The 19,036-nt window shown below is 39.9% G+C and overlaps 1 protein-coding gene across 1 annotated transcript in view; it reads right to left on the reverse strand.

Annotated features, from left to right (window-relative positions):
* Positions 1-213: 213 nt before the first annotated feature.
* Positions 214-19,036, reverse strand: part of LOC133558156 (ankyrin repeat and fibronectin type-III domain-containing protein 1) — a 150,885-nt gene continuing 132,062 nt past the window's right edge. The window contains exons 10-20 of the mRNA XM_061909321.1: positions 17,645-17,744; positions 15,051-15,183; positions 14,859-14,978; positions 14,576-14,791; positions 12,170-12,336; positions 11,953-12,103; positions 7,780-7,948; positions 7,541-7,707; positions 7,269-7,476; positions 4,326-5,032; positions 214-2,729 (exon numbers count right to left, since the gene is read on the reverse strand). Coding sequence (XP_061765305.1) covers positions 2,433-2,729; positions 4,326-5,032; positions 7,269-7,476; positions 7,541-7,707; positions 7,780-7,948; positions 11,953-12,103; positions 12,170-12,336; positions 14,576-14,791; positions 14,859-14,978; positions 15,051-15,183; positions 17,645-17,744 — 2,435 coding nt within the window. The 3' untranslated portion in view covers positions 214-2,432. The remainder of the gene's footprint in view (positions 2,730-4,325; positions 5,033-7,268; positions 7,477-7,540; positions 7,708-7,779; positions 7,949-11,952; positions 12,104-12,169; positions 12,337-14,575; positions 14,792-14,858; positions 14,979-15,050; positions 15,184-17,644; positions 17,745-19,036) is intronic.

Genomic DNA, 19,036 nt, shown 5'->3' on the forward strand with positions numbered 1-19,036 from the left:
CTGCGTGTGTGAGGTCATCGCAAGGAGCCTGGTTCATTTGGTGTGTGTGTGTGTGTGTGTGTGTGCGTGCGTCACAAAAGTGAAGCGGAATAAGCTCCAGAGAAAATGTGATGCACTTATGGATGATGGCCAAACAGAGTTTAACAACAGGTGGCGCTCCCTCTCAAACAGGAAGTGCTCAGAGAGACGACACAAAGCCGCTTTTTACTTCGCTCTTGGTCACGCTCATTTATTGTTCAATAAAAATAGATTTTCAAAAAAAGTGACGCGACGTCTCCTTCGCGACTCCGCCGACAGCTCCTTGTAAACAAACCAACAAAGTCCTCGTCTTTTCGCCTCTTTTCCCCCGCCGTCCCACATTCGACACGCTGGCGTGTTTATTTACATTTCTTGGGAAAAACAACACTTTGAACAACACAGAGTCAAAGGAAAAGCTAAGCGCTAACACAGCCGTCGTTATTAAAACACATTTTTAATACAGTAGATGCACCTTTGAAACAAAGTCCACTTTGTAAACACTAGGTCACCACGGTAACCAGGGGTGGCGACGTCGCCCGTCCTCCAACTTCTTCTGTTGCTACAATTATTTCAGTCGAGCACGAAAAAAAGTCTTCAAAATAAATATCCGAGTGAGAGGTGTCCTTTTGTTGTTGGGTAAAATGTCCTCCCGTTAAAATATATATATATTTTTTCTCCAGTTATTTATTATGAAACTGCTCTGAAAACAAAAGCACCTTCGCCAAGTTAACCCTTAAAAGATTGTTTTGACATTTTAAGAACAAAAAAACAACACAAACGCCGACACATTTGTTCCTCATGACAAAAAACGTCCCAAAAAAAAGAGAAAAAATGAAAATGCATCCAACATTTTTCTTAGCGTCAACTAATGAAACCCTTCATAGAAAAAAAAACTGCCCTTCATATTTTTTTCATATTTATCCACCAGATGGTGCTACTTTTCCCCATCCAAAGCATGCAGTGTTAAGCAAAGGCTGTGGATACTTATGTACAAGTGATTTAAAAAAAAACAAAAAACATTTGCTAAATTATTTCACAAAAAGTTTTCGCATCGTCTTTATGGGGAATTTTGAGGACAACATGCATTTTTCTACATTTTATTATGTTACAGCCTTATAAAATCAGGCTTTAACATAATAAAGATGGATACTTTCCGGATGTAAAGTAGATGTATGAAAAATAACAATATGTGTGTTTTAACTTATGGAAACTTTTAAAAATTTAAATCCCCAAACTATAATTAATATTTGATATGTACTGTCAAATTCAAGTTGAAGTACTTTGATTGGTTAAACGTGTAAAAGTATTAATTTATAGAATTTTACAGCCATTTCAGAGGAACGTGACGTTTCTGTATCAAAATCAGTGTTTCCTACATATAAATGTCTTCATTATCAAACAAATGTGATGGCAAATGTTTGCACTTGCTCATTATGATGCACCTAGTCTGCCAGAGAATAAAAAGACTCAGCAGGATGGACCAGTGTTCCCAACTTGTCTATTTTGTCACTAGATCTAGCGCATTAACCATTTGCCTCAAGATGCTGTTTTTCTAAAAAGTGACTATCAACAAATCTAGTGAAGGATATTTGGCCGATTCCGGCGCTCTCGTCAACGTCTTAAAAAAGCATTTAGGTTTATTTGGGACACTTGGGGAAAAAAGAAGCACCAGATTTGTATGTCTAAACATATTTTGTTTACCTTTCATGAATTTTACTCACTTATTGCAAAAGCAACAAGGCCAATTATGCAAATTAGAGGATTATGTTGCTATATCAGCCCCGCCCCATAATTAGGAAACACTGAAAATGTATAAACATCATAAGGATTTGGGGGAAATTATTTTGATTTGCAATTCAAAAAATGATATTGTTATTCTAACGTATGGGCCTTTAAAGAGATAAAAACTATAATAATGTTTGATATGAAAAATATTGACTTATTTCAAATTTAGGAATTTATCATTATTTGACTGCAGTTTTTGGTAAGCAGACGTTTTTTTGTCTTTCAGGTCAAATGTGAGGGTGAAATCTGAGGACCTCTTGAGGGTTAATCGCTAAGTAAATTAGTAACCAGGTGCATTGTGGGTCATATCCAAAACACTCAACTTGTTCACAACAGTAACATAAAAGAGCACAATTGCTGGAATATGACAATGTTTTGTTCCTCAATATAAACATAAAAGTATTGCTTGCTTTTTTTTGTTTGTTTTGTTTCTTTCTTTAAAAGTCCATTTGCTGGTTTGTTATTTTTACAAGATGGAGCGTTTCAGCTACAGCTCTCAAGTCCGACTGCAGGTCTTCAGGATAGACGTTGCAGCTTTTTAGCACACTTTGACAATCTTTTTTTTGTTGTTGTTCATGTCCAGGGAAAAAACATATTTTTAAACAATAAAAGTAACGTCCTGTACGGCGTCACACTGTGGTGCCTCGGCTGTGTTTGAGTGCAAGCGGCGAGTACTCCTTAATGCGCACACACAACTTACCCCTCAGCCAGGGGTTTTGTAACTCCAGGGGACAGAAGTCGTCCTGCAGCCACTTTTCCCTCTCGTCCAACACCAGCACCAAGCCGAAGTGCTTCAACTGCTCGGGGCCGTAGAAGGCGCCTTGCTCCGTATCGCCGCCACCCATTATCCTCCGAGACACGAGGTTCATCTCCTGGACCACCAGCTGCACCATCTCCCCCGCCGACGTGCACGGCGTCACGCAGAGCTGCAAGCAAAGAGATGACATCATTTTATTGTGCACCAAGACATTTTGAAGCGAAATGGGCCTTTATAACGGTACAAAATCCAGACAAAACAACCAAAAATATTGTTTGTTGGCTTTTTGTGTGTTTACACACTTTTTACGAGAATATAAGTGATGGTATGAGGGGCAATAAGGTACATATTGGTATCCTTCATATTTTGCTCGGTTTTACCATTAACATTTTTATGACTTCTTTTTGCACTTTTATTACAGTTACGGTATCTAAATTACACAAACTTTGACTCTGGAACTGATAATTACATTTTCATAATTGTATTTATATTTTATATATATATATATATATATATATATATATATATATATATATATATATATATATACACACACACATATTTTTATTTATTCATTTATTTTTTTCATGATTATTACTTCATTAGAAGATACATTTTTTTTCTATAATTTTTTTTATTTAGGTTTGACCTAGCATTTAAAAGTAGAAAATAATACCTTAAATTTATAATAAATAATGTTAAAATATATCATTTCAAAAATAACTAAAATAAATAATAATAATAACACAATAGATTATTTAAAGGAACTAATTTAACCTTTAATTCAACCACAGTAAATAATATTATTTAGTATTATCATACTTGTATTTTTATTGTAATATTATTCATCATTTGTATAATATTTATTTATTTATTATCCTTATAACATTTAACTTAACTTTAATTCAACAGTAAAATAATTACTCAAATAAATTCAGCACCTGGGGGATAAGTTGATTGGCAACAATAAATTGGCCCTACTGTATGAATGTGAATGTTGTCCAGGGTGTACTTCCTCCAAACACGACGAGTTGAGATTATACCAAAATGGATACATGGATGATACAGCAGAGGATTGGGAGAATGTCATGTGGTCAGATGAAACCAAAATAGAACTTTTTGGTATAAACTCAACTCGTCGTGTTTGGAAGAAGAAGAATACTGAGTTGCATCCCAAGAACACCATACCCACTGTGAAGCAAGGGGGTGGAAACATCATGCTTTGGGGCTGTTTTTCCTGCTAAGGGGACAGGACTATTGATCCGTGTTAAGTAAAGAATGAATGGGGCCATGTATTGTGAGATTTTGAGCCAAAACCTCCTTCCATCAGTGAGAGCTTTGAATGGTTGACCAAATACTTATTTTCCCCCATAATATACAAATAAATTCTTAAAAATTCCTACAATGTGAATTCCTGGATTTTTTTTTGTCACATTCTGTCTCTCACAGTTGAAGTGTACCTATGATGAAAATTACAGACCTCTGTCATCATTTTAAGTGGGAGAACTTGCACAATCGGTGGCTGACTAAATACTTTTTTGCCCCACTGTATATAGTAACATCAAACAAATCATTAAACATTTATTCATAGAATTCATTAAGTTAGGTGCTAGAACAGCGCTAGTCTGCTACTGGTAGTGTCCTTGAGCAAGGCATCAAACAAACAAGGTCAGGACAGAATTGCACCAGCTAATGCTGCCTAAACATAAAATAAAAAGTTAACAGCGCATTAAAAGAGAATTAGAGTATAGTTCCAAAGATGTACCTTGACACTGGTCTCCTTGGGGAGGCCCGTGCGGTACTGGGGGTAGACTCTGAGGGTGGCGTGGGACCCCTTCCTGTGGGCGGCTGTCATTGGTGACGAAAGCTGCTGGGTACCGCTGTCCTCAGATAGCGTACGTGCGGGCGGGCGCCGTGCCGCGGCGCATTCGGCCGAGCAGCAGCGGTCGACCGACGAGGGCCTGTGCCAGCGTTGCTGGGGTGAGTTGGCGGGCGAAGTTTCGTGGCGGGCGTACGACTGGCGGTCGGCGGACATAGCCGAGGGGAACTCCAGGCTGCTGGTGCGGACACAAAAGGCCTGTCGCTTCTCAGTGATGTGTAACAGCTCAATCTGTCTGCTTGGCAGAATGAAATCGCTGTCAAAAAGCTCGGGCAGGCCCCGTTGGCGCCGCTCGCCCCCGCAACAGATGCCGCCGCCGCACCTCCCGAGGTCCCTCCCTCGCTGTGGCTCTGAGGCCTGCAGGACGTCCGGCGTGGAGTCCCTCAGTGCACCGCCTCCTCGGCCGCCTCTACCGCTTCCGCTGCCGTCGCTGCGCAGGAGGCCGCGGGGCTCCAGGGGCGCCGAGGTGGAGAGCGGCGACGGGGGCAGGAGGTCCAGCTCGCGGGGGCTCTGGGCTCGGCTGGAGTCGTAGTCGCTATCGGTGGTGAGGAAGACCTCGGAGGAGCCTTCCTCATCGGACAACCCTGCAAAGTCTGAACAAAGTAACATTTTAGTCGACTTCAATAGCCAGTGGTTCTCAAACAGGGGTACGTGAACCACTAGTGGTACGCAGGTTCAGTCTAGTGCAGGGGTGTCAAACATATGGCCCGTGGGCCAGTTGAGGCCCTCGAATAGGTGTTACCCGGCCCGTAGGATGAGTGTGATAAGTACAAAACTGAGCTGACATTTTTGAATGAAAGAAACAGCTGTTCTAAATGTGTCCAGTAGATCAGTGTTTTTCAACCTTTTTTGAGTCAAGGCACATTTTTTGCGTTGAAAAAATCCGGAGGCACACCACCAGCAGAAATCATTAAAAAACGAAACTCAGTTGACAGTAAAAAGTCGTCGCAATTGTTGGATATGACTTTAAACCATAACCAACCATGCATCACTATAGCTCTTGTCTCAAAGTAGGTGTACTATCACCACCTGTCAGATCACGCCCTGACTTATTTTGAGTGTTTTGTTATCTTGTGCTCCTATTTCGGTGGCTTTTTCTCTTTTTTTGTTATTTTCCTGTAGCAGTTTAATGTCTTCCTTTGAGCGATATTTCCCGCATCTACTTTGTTTTAGCAATTCAACAATATTTCAGTTGTTTTTATCCTTCTTTGTGGGGACATTGTTGATTGTCATGTCATGTTCAGATGTACTTTGTGGAAGCCGTCTTTGCTCCACAGTAAGTCTTTGCTGTCGTCCAGCATTCTGTTTTTCTTTACTTTGTAGCCAGTTCAGTTTTAGTTTTGATCCGCAAAGCCATCCCTAAGCTTCAATGCCTTTTCTTAGGGGCACTCACTTTTTGTTTATTTTTGGTTTAAGCATTAGACACAACTTTACCTGCACACCGCCTCCCACTGTATCCGACATCTACAAAGCAATTAGCACCGGCTGCCAACCACTGATATGAAAGAGTATTACAAGGTTACTCTGCCGAACTCTAGACAACACCGACACTCAACAACAACACATAATTTAGAGACTATAATTACTGGTTTGAAAACAATTTTAACGCAAAGAGGTGAAATTAGATAATCTCCCACGGCACACCAGACTGTATCTTAAGGCACACTAGTGTGCCGCGGCACAGTGGTTGAAAAACACTGCACTAGATGTCACAATAGCAATCATTTGTATCTTTGTAGATGATGCTACATATGTAAAAAAAAAAAACATAAACCATATGATGTTAGTGCACCTATCTCAGCTAAGGAATAAGTGCTAGAAAATAGATGGATGGATGGATGTTAGAACACCAATCGAGGAAAATGAGCAAACTACATACGTATCACCATAAATGATTCCCGGGCGCGGCACCGCTACTGCCCACTGCTCCCCTCACCTCCAGGGGGTGATCAAAGGGATGGGTCAAATGCAGAGGACAAACTTCACCACACCTAGTGTGTGCGTGACAATCATTGGTACTTTAAATAACACCCTGTAATTTGATTTTGGTATAACTTTTTCATTTTGATAGATTGAGAATTAACAGCAATGAGTTGACTGATGAACATTATCACATAATTTATTCAGAAAGTATAAATAACGACAAATAAGGAGAGAATACTACTAACCGCAACATGTAAGTGTAAAAAAAACCCAACAACATTATGATTTGTAGAAATTCAGAATATGCTTGTTTTACTTTTAAACAAAGAAAAGAACCTGAAGTTGTTTTTATTTTTAAGTTATCGTGCTGTGATTTTACCAGTCCGGCTCACTGGGGAGTAGATGTTTTTCCATGTAACCCCCTGATCTTGTGAAATACCAAATAATCCCTTCATTTGAGTGCAGTGGATTTTTTTTTCGATATTCAAACACAGTGTTACTGTTCAATCTGTGTGTAATGTAACCAAGGTCCAAAATTATAAATATACGTACTTGTTAAATAAAACCTCTGACTTGTTTTTAAAGTTAAGTTCAAGTACCACTGATAGTCACACACACACACTAGGTGTGGTGAAATTGGTCCTCTTCATTTGACCCTTGTTCACCCCCTGGGGGGTGAGGGGAGCAGTGAGCAGCAGCGGTGGGCACGCCCGGGAATCATTTTTGGTGATTTAACCCCCAATTCCAACCCTTGATGCTGAGTGCCAAGCAGGGAGGTAATGGATCCCATTTTTATAGTCTTTGGTATGACTTGGCTACTTAGGCCCACTAAGCTACTGTATTGTGATGTTGGGCTTTATGGTGGTGCTTGGTGAAAAAAAGTTTGCATCCGCTTTGAGGTCTCACCTGAGTGTTTGCGGCAAGCTTCTGGGGACGGCAGCGGGGAGGGCAGGAAGTCCGGCTGTGAGGATGTGGAAGGAGGCTTTTGAGGCAGCATTTCTGTGGAGAAGTCAATCAAGCCACTGATGGAGACGCCTCCTGTTGGCTGTTTGTAGCGGGCGTACTGCAAGGCCTCCATGATCCACCTGGCGTCCCGCCACACCTCCTCCATTTGCTATCGTAAACCACATTCGTTAGTCCAAATCGAAAAATCCGAACGTGGCGTCTGCGCTGCACACCTGAATGTGCTCCTGGAGCTGCTGTTGCTTCTTCCTGGCGGCCAGGAGCTCCTCTTCGGAGAAAGCCTCCCTCAAGGCCTGCTGGGACATGAGGGACTCCAGCTCCAGCAGGGCGGACACACGGCAGTACTGGCCGATAAAACTGGGGCAATAGGCGTTAAAATGGACTGGCGGGAGAGAGGAGGCGGTTAAATGAAATACGTCTAACTCGGGGTGTGTCGCGGTCCTGGCAGACTCACCCAGTTCAAAGATCTGCAGGGGCAGCGTGAGGAAGCCGGAGCGGGGAGAGTAGGGGTTGTTCTGACCGGGGGCCGTGCACACCTCATCGGAAGGAGGCAGGAGGAGGAGGAAGGAAACTTTGTCGCCAAACTCCAACACTTCTTGGGTGTAGATTCGGAAGTCTTGAACCTGCAAACATACAGAGAAGAAAATACAAATAATGGCACATGCAGTCTACTGTAATCAGGTGGTCACTGTTATTGCCGCCTAAAGCAAGGGTCACCAGCGCGGTACCCGTGGGCACCAGGTAGCCCGTAAGGACCAGATGAGTCGCCCGCTGGCCTGTTCTAAAAATAGCTCAAATAGCAGCACTTACCAGTGAGCTGCCTCTATTTTTTAAATGTTATTTATTTACTAGCAAGCTGGTCTCGCGTTGTTCGACATTTTTAATTCTAAGAGAGACAAAACTCAAATAGAATTTGAAAATGCAAGAAAATATTTTAAAGATTTGGTCTTCACTTGTTTAAATAAATTCATAATTTTTTTTTTTACTTTGCTTCTTATAACTTTCGGAAAGACAATTTTAGAGAAAAAATACAACCTTAAAAATCATTTTGGGATTTTTAAACACATGTACCTTTTTACCTTTTAAATTCCTGACAATTTAAATAAATGTTCAAGTATTTTTTTTTTTTTACTGTAAAAAATAACAAATACAGTTTAATTTAATTTTTGTTTTAGCTTCTGTTTTTTCGCCAAATAATATTTGTGAAATATTTTTTCAAACGTATTATGATTAAAATTCAAAAAAATATTCTGGCAAATCTAGAAAATCTGTAGAATTAAATTTAAATCTTATTTCAAAGTCTTTTGAATTTCTTTTTAAAAAAAAATTCTGTAAAATCTAGAAGAAATAATGATTTGTCTTTGTTAGTCATACAGCTTGGTCCAATTTGTTATATGTTCTAAAAAAGTGCAGATTGGATTTTAACCTATTTAAAACATGCCATCAAAATTCTAAAATTAATCTTAATCAGGAAAAATTACTAATGATGTTCTATAAATAATTTTTTATAATTTTTTCAAAAACATTCGAATTAGCTAGTTTTTCACTTAATTTTTTTTCCGGTTGAATTTTGAATTTTAAAGAGTCGAAATTGAAGATAAAGTATGTTTCAAAAATTTTATTTTCAATTTTTTTGTGTTTTCTCCTCTTTTAAACCGTTCAATTAAGTGTTTTTTTTTCATCATTTATTTTCTACAAAAATCTTCTGCAAAAGGAAAAAAAATGTACGACGGAATGACAGACAGAAATACCCATTTTTTTATACATATAGATTTATTTATTAAAGGTGTGTATCAAACTGGTAGCCCATCGCATCAATCAATACCCAAGAAGTAGCTCTTGGTTTCAAAAAGGTTGGGAACCCCTGGCCTAAAGCTTAATTATGAATTTTTTCAAGACATTCTAGACTTCCGGTAGTGTGTGGACAGTTTGGGGAAGTTCAATTAAACATGCTTGGATGAGTTTGGTGTGGGAAAACTTTTGGGATGAAGAAGAAAGCCAGCAGATGATTTTTGACGAAGGTTCTTCTGGATAAAGCAGTGATGTGCCGTCAGGGCCAGCAAGGCCTTCTCTGCTGGCCTAACATAACCAGAAATCATGATCATAATTTAAGATACAATTATTTTTTAATATACTTTCATTAAATATGTAAAAGTATTCATACTCTAATCGTTTCATATTATGCTCCTTCCAGTGCTGTTGTTTTTAGGTTATAGAGTTTTTATCCAATCAGAACTCAGCTAGCTTATATTGCCATGCTGTACCAAATCTGCCCAGGCCTTCTTAATCAACAATGCAGGCGTCCGTACACTGTAATTGAACGGGCACATACATTTGACAGACACTTGCGATAGCCAATCTGATCATTAGTTGTCGTCAGTAAGGCCTTCTAGATAGCTATGAGCTAGGTAACATAAGAACTCCACTTCCCAGCATGCCACAGTAGTGAACAGCATGCAGCAGTAGCCCCGTTTAGCCATGCCGGCAGCGGGATGTTTTTGATGAGCACGCTGTGGAGTAAACTTGAAGAACTCAGCCAACACGCCTCGTCTGGATCTTTTATGATTAGAAAAGACAACACATACATTTGCAAGGCCATTTTCAAGAAGGATATTTAAAGAGAAACTACTTCTTGTGAGACCATGCCGGCCAATCCCGGAAGCTTAAATGGGTTCTATAGATTGTGAGTTCATATACCGGTATATAACTATTTTTTTTCACGTTTAATATCCATCCATCCATCGTCTTCCGCTTATCCGAGTTCGGGTTGCGGGGGCAGCAGCCTAAGCAGGGAAACACAGACGATCCTCTCCCCATGTTTTTTGTAATTTTAATTTTGACAGTACCACATAGGATATGTTTTAATTGCTGATGCGGGTTTATTTATCTTTAAATGCACCAGAATATGAACCGTTTTGTATTCTGTTGAGGTATTTCAGTGCCCAGTAGTGCGTAAATGTGTTTCTGTAAAGTTTTTCTCCAGCAATGGTCATGTCATCATCAGTCGTAATGACTATGGAAACTACGCCAGTCCAGAGGTCAAATTTAAATTCAGCGACACAACTGCTGTGGCTGATGAGTCCGATGGTCATGTGGTTACATCAATTATGGTATTTTGATGGGGTAATCATTGGACACAGGACATCATTGAAGGCCTAGGTGGGAAACGCACGGCCCGCTACTGGGATAAATGGACCAAAAGTTCCACAGACACACTTTAAAATTTGTTAGAGGATGTTTTTGATTTTTTAATACATTTTTAAACAAATGTAATTCTAATATGTAAGAAATATGTAAAATTCATACTTGAAATCATTTTAATTTAACAATGATTAATAATCTGCAATTTTTTGCCAAATAGATTTTTTTTTAAATATTTGTTTAAAACAATATAGTATATACATTTTAACACGACAATATAGCAAATTTGATTAAAAACAATAATTTTTGAATAATTTACATGATGGCTATATTTCTCAATCATATTCTAAATACTGTCACTATACTAACATATTTGTCATTTAAATATCTTCAATGTTCATATAAATAGAAACACAATAAATAATCAATCAGTCACATTCAATGAGCACAATTTTAATGAAATATGTATGTAAATATATATATAACAATATGTTCAAAAATAGAAAAAATGGATATCATTATGTAATTTCAATATTCAAACATTTAATGTTATTATTGAAAGCATGACAATAATTGTATTATTTACTATGAGTTAAAAATGTTTCAATATATTCATTAGCCATGATACAGTGGCCAAGTCCACCAATGGTATCTTTTATAGAATTAAAAAAATCATATTAATTCCAATATTTTAACAATGTATATAGTCTGTATAAAAAAACGAATACAGTTGAAAAAAAAAGATAATTATTATCATTGTGTAAAATCATACACAATTTGATGATTATTATTAGACACTTCACCCTTGCTCCTGATGGGTACTGGTTAGCGCCTTGCATGGCAGCTCCCTCCATCAGTGTGTGAATGTGTGTGTGTATGGGTAAATGTGGAAGTAGTGTCAAAGCGCTTTGAGTACCTTGAAGGTAGAAAAGCGCTATACAAGTACAACGCATTTATCATAACGCATTTATCATTATTATTAATAAAACATTTTTTTTTACTTTTGTCAGCTATAACTTGCCAAAGTGTCTAGACAGGGACAGGGTTAAAAACATTACATTAATTAAATCATATTAAAAATAATAAGAATAATACTGTAATAATAGTAATAGTAATAAATCATGGTTAAATACTTCTGTCCATACACTGCATCATTACAGTGTTAGTGGTAATAAATTGACTAATCCATGTAATGTAGCACAGACTGTGAAAAACAAAAAAAAAGTGCATGTACTACAAGACGCATGTTTGAACTTTTAGTGGGGTTACTTCCTGTTGGTAAGACTCTGTATTGGGAAATAGACAATAATGATCAATTTATGAGAAATTCAGAACATTTCCAGACATCATGCGAGTTAGTGGTCTGACCAGAACAGACCAAAACCCCAGTGGAATCAAGTTGGGGCTCCATGGTTGAAATAGTTTCAGTCAATAAACGATAATGTGCTTTGTCATCAATAGAGAAGGGAGACCACAGGGCTCTGACCTGGTTACCGGGGACATTGATATGGGCCATCAGATCCTTGATGGCCCCACGCAGGTCATGCAGGAGGTGATGAGGACCGCTCTGCGTGCTGGAGTCCGTCTCCATGGGCTCCTCCAGGGCGCTGAGGCCCTGCAGCCACTGCCACTCCTCCCTGAAACCACACACGCTTTAAAAAATAGATCCTCTACCTTTGCAAAACGTCCAAAAGGATGCCAACCGTGAGACGTTGTTGTTGTCTCGTATCTTGGTGTGACAGAGGATGTTTGGGAGCTTCTGCGGCACCAGCGCTCTGATCTGCTCCACCGATGTGCACAGCTTCAAATATCCCAGGTACAAGCCGGTGGACAGGAGCTTCCTGCTTCGTCTGTGATAAGCCAGCTTCTCCTGTGTGCGGGAACAAAGAGCGCTTTGTTGTGTTTTGCTGTATTTTACGATGCAGTTCAGTCGTAATAGAGCAAAAGACAAATATTCCAGTGAACTGCGGTTTTAGCCATAAGGGAATGTTCCGCCATTGTTTGGGAACCACAAGGACAAACTTCCACCCGAGACAAAGCAGTATGCGCAACATTGTTGAACACAAACAAAATAAAGTGGCGAATTGCTTCCAGATTGAAGAGTTTTGTAGCAAGGCTATCGTTAAAGCAATTAACTTTAATAATATGCCTGACTAAGCAAATTTGGAGAAGAGGACATGGGTTGATGATCATTACTATTAACGTTGCATAAGATTTTCATACAAGTCAGTTTTTTCAACTAACATTTCTGTTTTTCATGTACCGTCTCCGTTACTTTGAGCCGAAGTTACACAAGTACATACCACAGTAGTACCTCAACTTACGAGCCTGATTGGTTATGTGTCAGAGCTCTTGACGCAAAACCCTTGCATATGTTGATATAATATGTAAATAATACAAATATGTCATATTTTATATTGCTATTATGGTACATGACCATGACCTTGAACTACCTTCCCTCTGTTGCTAGATATCTCGAGATGTATGTTGTAATATGTATATGTGCTTTGCTATGGAGGTTTTTTCCCACTCCAGACTAGGCCCCCTTAGGAGCCCAGTCTGGATTGTATTTTTTACTCATCCTTCCCCAGCGTTTACCTTTTTCCCATCTTTTACGGGGCGCCTTATGGCGACCCATCAGCGTTCTTGTTCTGTAACCCTGTACACTGTTTGTTTGTCTAATCTTGAACAGGTTTGTGCTGAAAACAAAGTTTCGTTGTACTTGTGCAATGACAATAAAGACCTGTCCTATTCTACATGTTTGTACATTATACCTGCATTATCCTGTCCATCCTTTGCAACTGAGCTACTGTGTTGAACAATTTCCCTTGTGGATCAATTAAATTTGTCTAAGTCTAATCTCAAATCAACATCATTCACTGAAATTAATTGAAACCAATTTAATTGGTGCTTGGCCCCTTTCTGACCACCCCAGACCCCCAAAAGCTGCACAATTATAACATGCCTTTTTAAAACAAACTAACAATAGATAAGAAATATTGTACAAAAACAATACAATATAATGTACTGCCAACAACTAAAGTAATTTTATGAAGTAATATAACAATATACAACATTTTCCTTGGAAAGTGGACATCTAAAGTATCTCCTACCAGCTGCTTTTCCGTCAAACACACCATCAGCAGCTTTTCTATATTTTCATGGATAAATGTCCGTTGGCTGGTTTAGACTACATCCATCCATCCATCCATTTTCTACCGCTTGTACCTTTTGGGGTCATGGAGGGTGCTGGAGCCTATCTCAGCTGCATTAGGGCGGAAGGCGGGATACACCCTGGAAAAGTCGCCACTTCATCACAGGGCCAACAAAGATAGACAGACAACATTCATTATTCCAGGCATTTTTAGACATTTTGCATGTTTGCTTTAGGAGTTATGTTTAAATAACTGTCATAATGAGTTTGACAGTTATACTGTCACATTGAGTAAAAACCCAATTTTGTATTTGCAAACCTTATGGAAAACACCAGATTCTATTAAAACTCACAAATATACATTAGTTCACGCATTTTTAGACACACTTCATGTTTTGTTTTGGAGTTATGTTTATGTAACTTTCATATTTAGTATGACAGTGTTAGACTCATTCTGCTTCAGTATGGAGCAGACCAGCAATAATACACTCCAACTGTTTCGACAAGTTGGCGACAAGCTCAGTCATTGATTTCTTTTATTAGTTCAATAAATATCATCCTCTTCATTTACTCACCACTGTTTTCTACACACTTTTATCCTTGCCATGCTTGGAAAACCAAGTTATGTCAGTTCTTTTAATCCATAAGCTAACGCTAGGATGTTTTAGGTGGATCTTATGTGGTCCACTACCACATTTGCTCTGCCAGCTAATGCCGGGAATGCTTTTAACTAAAGTTTTTGCTTGCAACTTAAAGCAGAGAAAGAGCTCTTATCTCAAAAAATCTGTAATTGGAGTACCTCTGTATTGTTTCTGCAAAAAGAATAAACCTTATTTACAAAATACAAGCCATCTTATTCCTATTTAGAGCAGCGTATATCCATAACAAAAGCAGCAATAACCCGTTTTCCAAAATAAAGCTCCAATCCCACCATTCTACCCCCGTTAGCACGTACATGCAGCGTGATGAGGAGCATGTCCAGAGCGGTGGGTTCCTCCGGAGAGGATATGGACTTGCGTTGTAGCTGCAGTTTGCAAAGCTGCATCCAGCGCACGCCGTCCAGGTTTGGAGACGCGTTCATATCCTTCAGGAGCACCAGCAAGGCATTGCCGTGCTTGTCTTTGATTGGCTCAAAATAGACCTGACCCAAGTCTTGCGTTCCCAGCATGCCCTGAGGGAAGCCATACCAGCATGAATTAATTGCTGAGTTCCTGGGTGAACGCCTTTTGCTGTCCCACCTGGAGGTGAGCGATTGATTGTAGCATCTTGATGCGCGTCTGCAGAGTGCAGGAACATGACGTCTGGGTGGGATTGAGACACTGCTGCAGCCAGGGAATCTCCTCCCACAAGTAGGACACCTGGACAACAATATCCAAAATGTTAAATAAAAAAACTCCTAATTGACGCCTTGTAGATTGGTGGTTGTCTACCTTTGTAAACCAGAGGAAGTCCTGCAGCAGAGAACTGGAGTAGGAGTCCTCAACTTCCACAATGGGAATCTGGTCCTCCGGGGTCACCAAGACACTGTCATCTCTGTAGAATATGGACGCCAGATATAGACCTCTGGAAAAAAAACACAGAATACATAATACACAACTGTGACCATATTCAAAGGCTGTGGTTTAGTTGGCCCACTTCCATACTTACACTTCAATATGTCTACCATACGGCAGGGGTTAAAAAGTGTGTGTATATATATATATATATATATATATATATATATATATATATACAGTGGGGCAAAAAAGTATTTAGTCAGCCACCGATTGTGCAAGTTCTCCCACTTAATATTATGACAGAGGTCTGTAATTTTCATCATAGGTACACTTCAACTGTGAGAGACAGAATGTGAAAAAAAAAATCCAGGAATTCATATTGTAGGAATTTTAAAGAATTTATTTGTAAATTATGGTGGAAAATAAGTATTTGGTCAACCATTCAAAGCTCTCACTGATGGAAGGAGGTTTTGGCTCAAAATCCCACGATACATGGCCCCATTCATTCTTTCCTTAACACGGATCAATCGTCCTGTCCCCTTAGCAGAAAAACAGCCCCAAAGCATGATGTTTCCACCCCCATGCTTCACAGTAGGTGTGGTGTTCTTGGGATGCAACTCAGTATTTTTCTTCCTCCAAACACAACAAGTTGAGTTTATACCAAAAAGTTATATTTTGGTTTCATCTGACCACATGACATTCTCCCAATCCTCTGCTGTATCATCCATGTATCCATTTTGGTATAAACTCAACTCGTCGTGTTTGGAGGAAGAAGAATATTAAGTTGCATCCCAAAAGTGGTAAAGGAATGGCTAAGTCAGAATAGAATTAAGGTTTTAGAATGGCCTTCCCAAAGTCCTGACTTAAACGTGTGGACAATGCTGAAGAAACAAGTCCATGTCAGAAAACCAACACATTTAGCTGAACTGCACCAATTTTGTCAAGAGGAGCGGTCAAACACTCAACCAGAAGCTTGCCAGAAGCTTGTGGATGGCTACCAAAAGCACCTTATTGCAGGGAAACTTGCCAAAGGACATGTAACCAAATATTAACATTGCTGTACGTATACTTTTGACCCAGCAGATTTGGTCACATTTTCAGTAGACCCAGAATCAATTCCTAAAATAACCAATTTTCATGAAAGTTTTTTGTGACCAACAAGTTTGTGCTCCAATCACTATATATAAAAAAATAAGAGTTGTAGAAATTATTGGAAAGTCAAGACAGCCATGACATTATGTCCTTCACGGGTGTATGTAAACATTTGACTTCAACTGTATATATGTTTATATCTAAATTTAAAAAAGTGTGATTAACCTGATTTAAAAAAAAGATATCATTTGACAGCAGTAATACTTTAAAGGCCTACTGAAATAAGATTTTCTTATTCAAACGGGGATAGCATGTCCATTCTAAGTGTCATACTTGATCATTTCGCAATATTGCCTTATTTTTGCTGAAAGGATTTAGTAGAAAACATCCACGATAAAGTTCGCAATTTTAGATCGCTAATAAAAAAGCCTTGCCTGTACCAGAAGTCGCAGACGATATCCGCGTGACGCCACGGGTTGTAGGGCTCCTCACATCCTCACATTGTTTACAATGTGAGCCACCAGCAGTAAGAGTAATTTGGACCGAGAAAGCGAAAATTTCCCCATTAAACTTGAGCGAGGATGAAAGATTTGTGGATGAGGATATTGATAGTGAAGGACTAGAAAAAAATAAAATGAAAAAACAAAAAAAAAACAGGCGAGGGCAAGTGACACATTTACTAGGATAATTCTGAAAAATCCCTTATCTGCTTTTGTGTTGCTAGTGTTTTAGTGAGATTAAATAGTACCTGATAGTCGGAGAGGTGTGGCCACGGGTGTGTTGACGCCAGAGTCTCTGAAGGAAGTCACGCAGCTGCATGGACTTTATACCACAATTTTCTCACCGAAAACTGCCGGTAGACAGATCCATGTTCGCTTGACCGCTCTGATCCATAGTAAAGCTTCACCTCCGGGAATTTCAAACAAGGAAACACCGGCTGTGTTTGTGTGGCTAAAGGCTAAAAGCTTCCAACCTCCATCTTTCTACTTTGACTTCTCCATTATTAATTGAACAAATTGCAAAATATTCAGCAACACAGATGTCCAGAATACTGTGTAATTATGCGATTAAAGCAGACTACTTAAAGCATGGATCGGGCTGAAAAATAATGTCCGCTACAACCCGAGACATCAAACACACGCGTCATCATACCGCGACGTTTTCAACACGACACTTCCCGGGAAATTAAAAATTGCAATTTAGTAAACTAAAAAGGCCGGATTGGCATGTGTTGCAATGTTAATATTTCATCATTGATATATAAACTATCAGACTGCGTGGTCGGTAGTAGTGGGTTTCAGTAGGCCTTTAAATACAAGTCTATAAAAAAAAAAAAAAACACATTAATTTATTTATTCCACATTCAGCCAGGATATGGATTTACAATATAGTTCCACAAATAACCCAAACAACACAACAATTAAAATCAAATTTACCTTTTCAGGCTTTTCACAAATTTGCTGTTCGGTTGAAAGAGGTGACGCAGGCTTTTGGACACCGAGTGTTTTCTGCCTTGCGTCGGCGCTTTGCACTGTTCTGTGAGGACAAGAAAAAGACTTTTAGTCGTCTGAATAAAAGCGATTATGTGTGTGTGTGTGTGTGTTTTCTCTCAGTGTGACAAATTGTGCCATTACTGCGAGCCTCTGCAGCCAATGAATACCCCCTGTCCTGACTTGACACATCTCCTGCGGTGACAGGCTGTTACCTAATTGACAACAAACCTGACATGTCCAACAACACGCTCGAATGTTTTTTGACATTTCGTGCGCTCCGGTGGCACGGCACCATTTGACAGCCCGGAGCCAGACTATGGGCCTTGAGGGAACTACTAGCCCTCCACTCCCTGAGGGACACTAACTTTGTGTGCGTGTGTTTACCTGCGCATACTTGAGCTGCTGGAGCATGGCACGTCTCGAGTTGTAATAATGTGTGTGTGTGTGTGTGTGTGTGTGTGTGTGTGCGCCTTAACCCCTCGCCACTCACTGACAGGGAGGTCAGTTAAGTCTGTGGGGACATGTTTATTTTTAGTGGGCCTTCGGGGAGAGAGAGAGAGAGGGAGGTGTGTATGCATGTGTGTTTTATGCTGTCGGTGAGATAACGCACCTCCCAACTCATTAAAAAAAGCCCGCGGAGATCCCCACCCCCTCCCCAGGTGATCTTACTCTCGCCCCCCCCGGGCCACTTAAAGTCAATAAATCCCCTCATTCAGCAGTCCTAATTTTCTCTTCAGGTGGACAAGACGAGGCGGAGTAAAAACAGCCCCACTCACGAGTGCTTGACACTGAGTAAGACAGACAAGTAGGGCTGACTGCTGGGGTGCCAGTGTTAGTCAAGGCCTCTTTCACAGTTTAATTAATTGTGTTTGGACAAGGGGGGGGGGGGGGGGGGGGGGATTGAGGGGGGGGGGGGGCTGCCGGGCGGCCATACATGGACATGCATGCACTTGGATATTTGTGCATGTACATGTGTGTGTATGGACTGTACTGTAGACAGGCCGACTGGCAGGCTGGGAGGATGTGTGTGTGTGTGTGTGCTCTTGTATTTCTACCCTTCTTGAGACGTCAACAAGGAAAAGTACCTTCCATATGAGGAGCAGTGAACAAGTTAGGACTGAAATCATGGTTCCAATATGGACAACCATTACACCCGATAGAGCAGGGGTGTCAAACTCAAACACAGAGTGGGCCAAAATTTTAAACTGAACAAAGCCGCAGGCCAAAGTTGAACAAATTAACCTTTTAATAGGGACCCAAACAAGTTTTGCATTGAATATTGAACAAGCAAGGATTATATAACTTTATAGTGACATGCAAAATAGAGTTTCCAAT

The sequence above is a fragment of the Nerophis ophidion genome, linkage group LG08 (assembly GCF_033978795.1).
Source record: "Nerophis ophidion isolate RoL-2023_Sa linkage group LG08, RoL_Noph_v1.0, whole genome shotgun sequence".
Classification (NCBI taxonomy): Eukaryota; Metazoa; Chordata; class Actinopteri; order Syngnathiformes; family Syngnathidae; genus Nerophis; species Nerophis ophidion.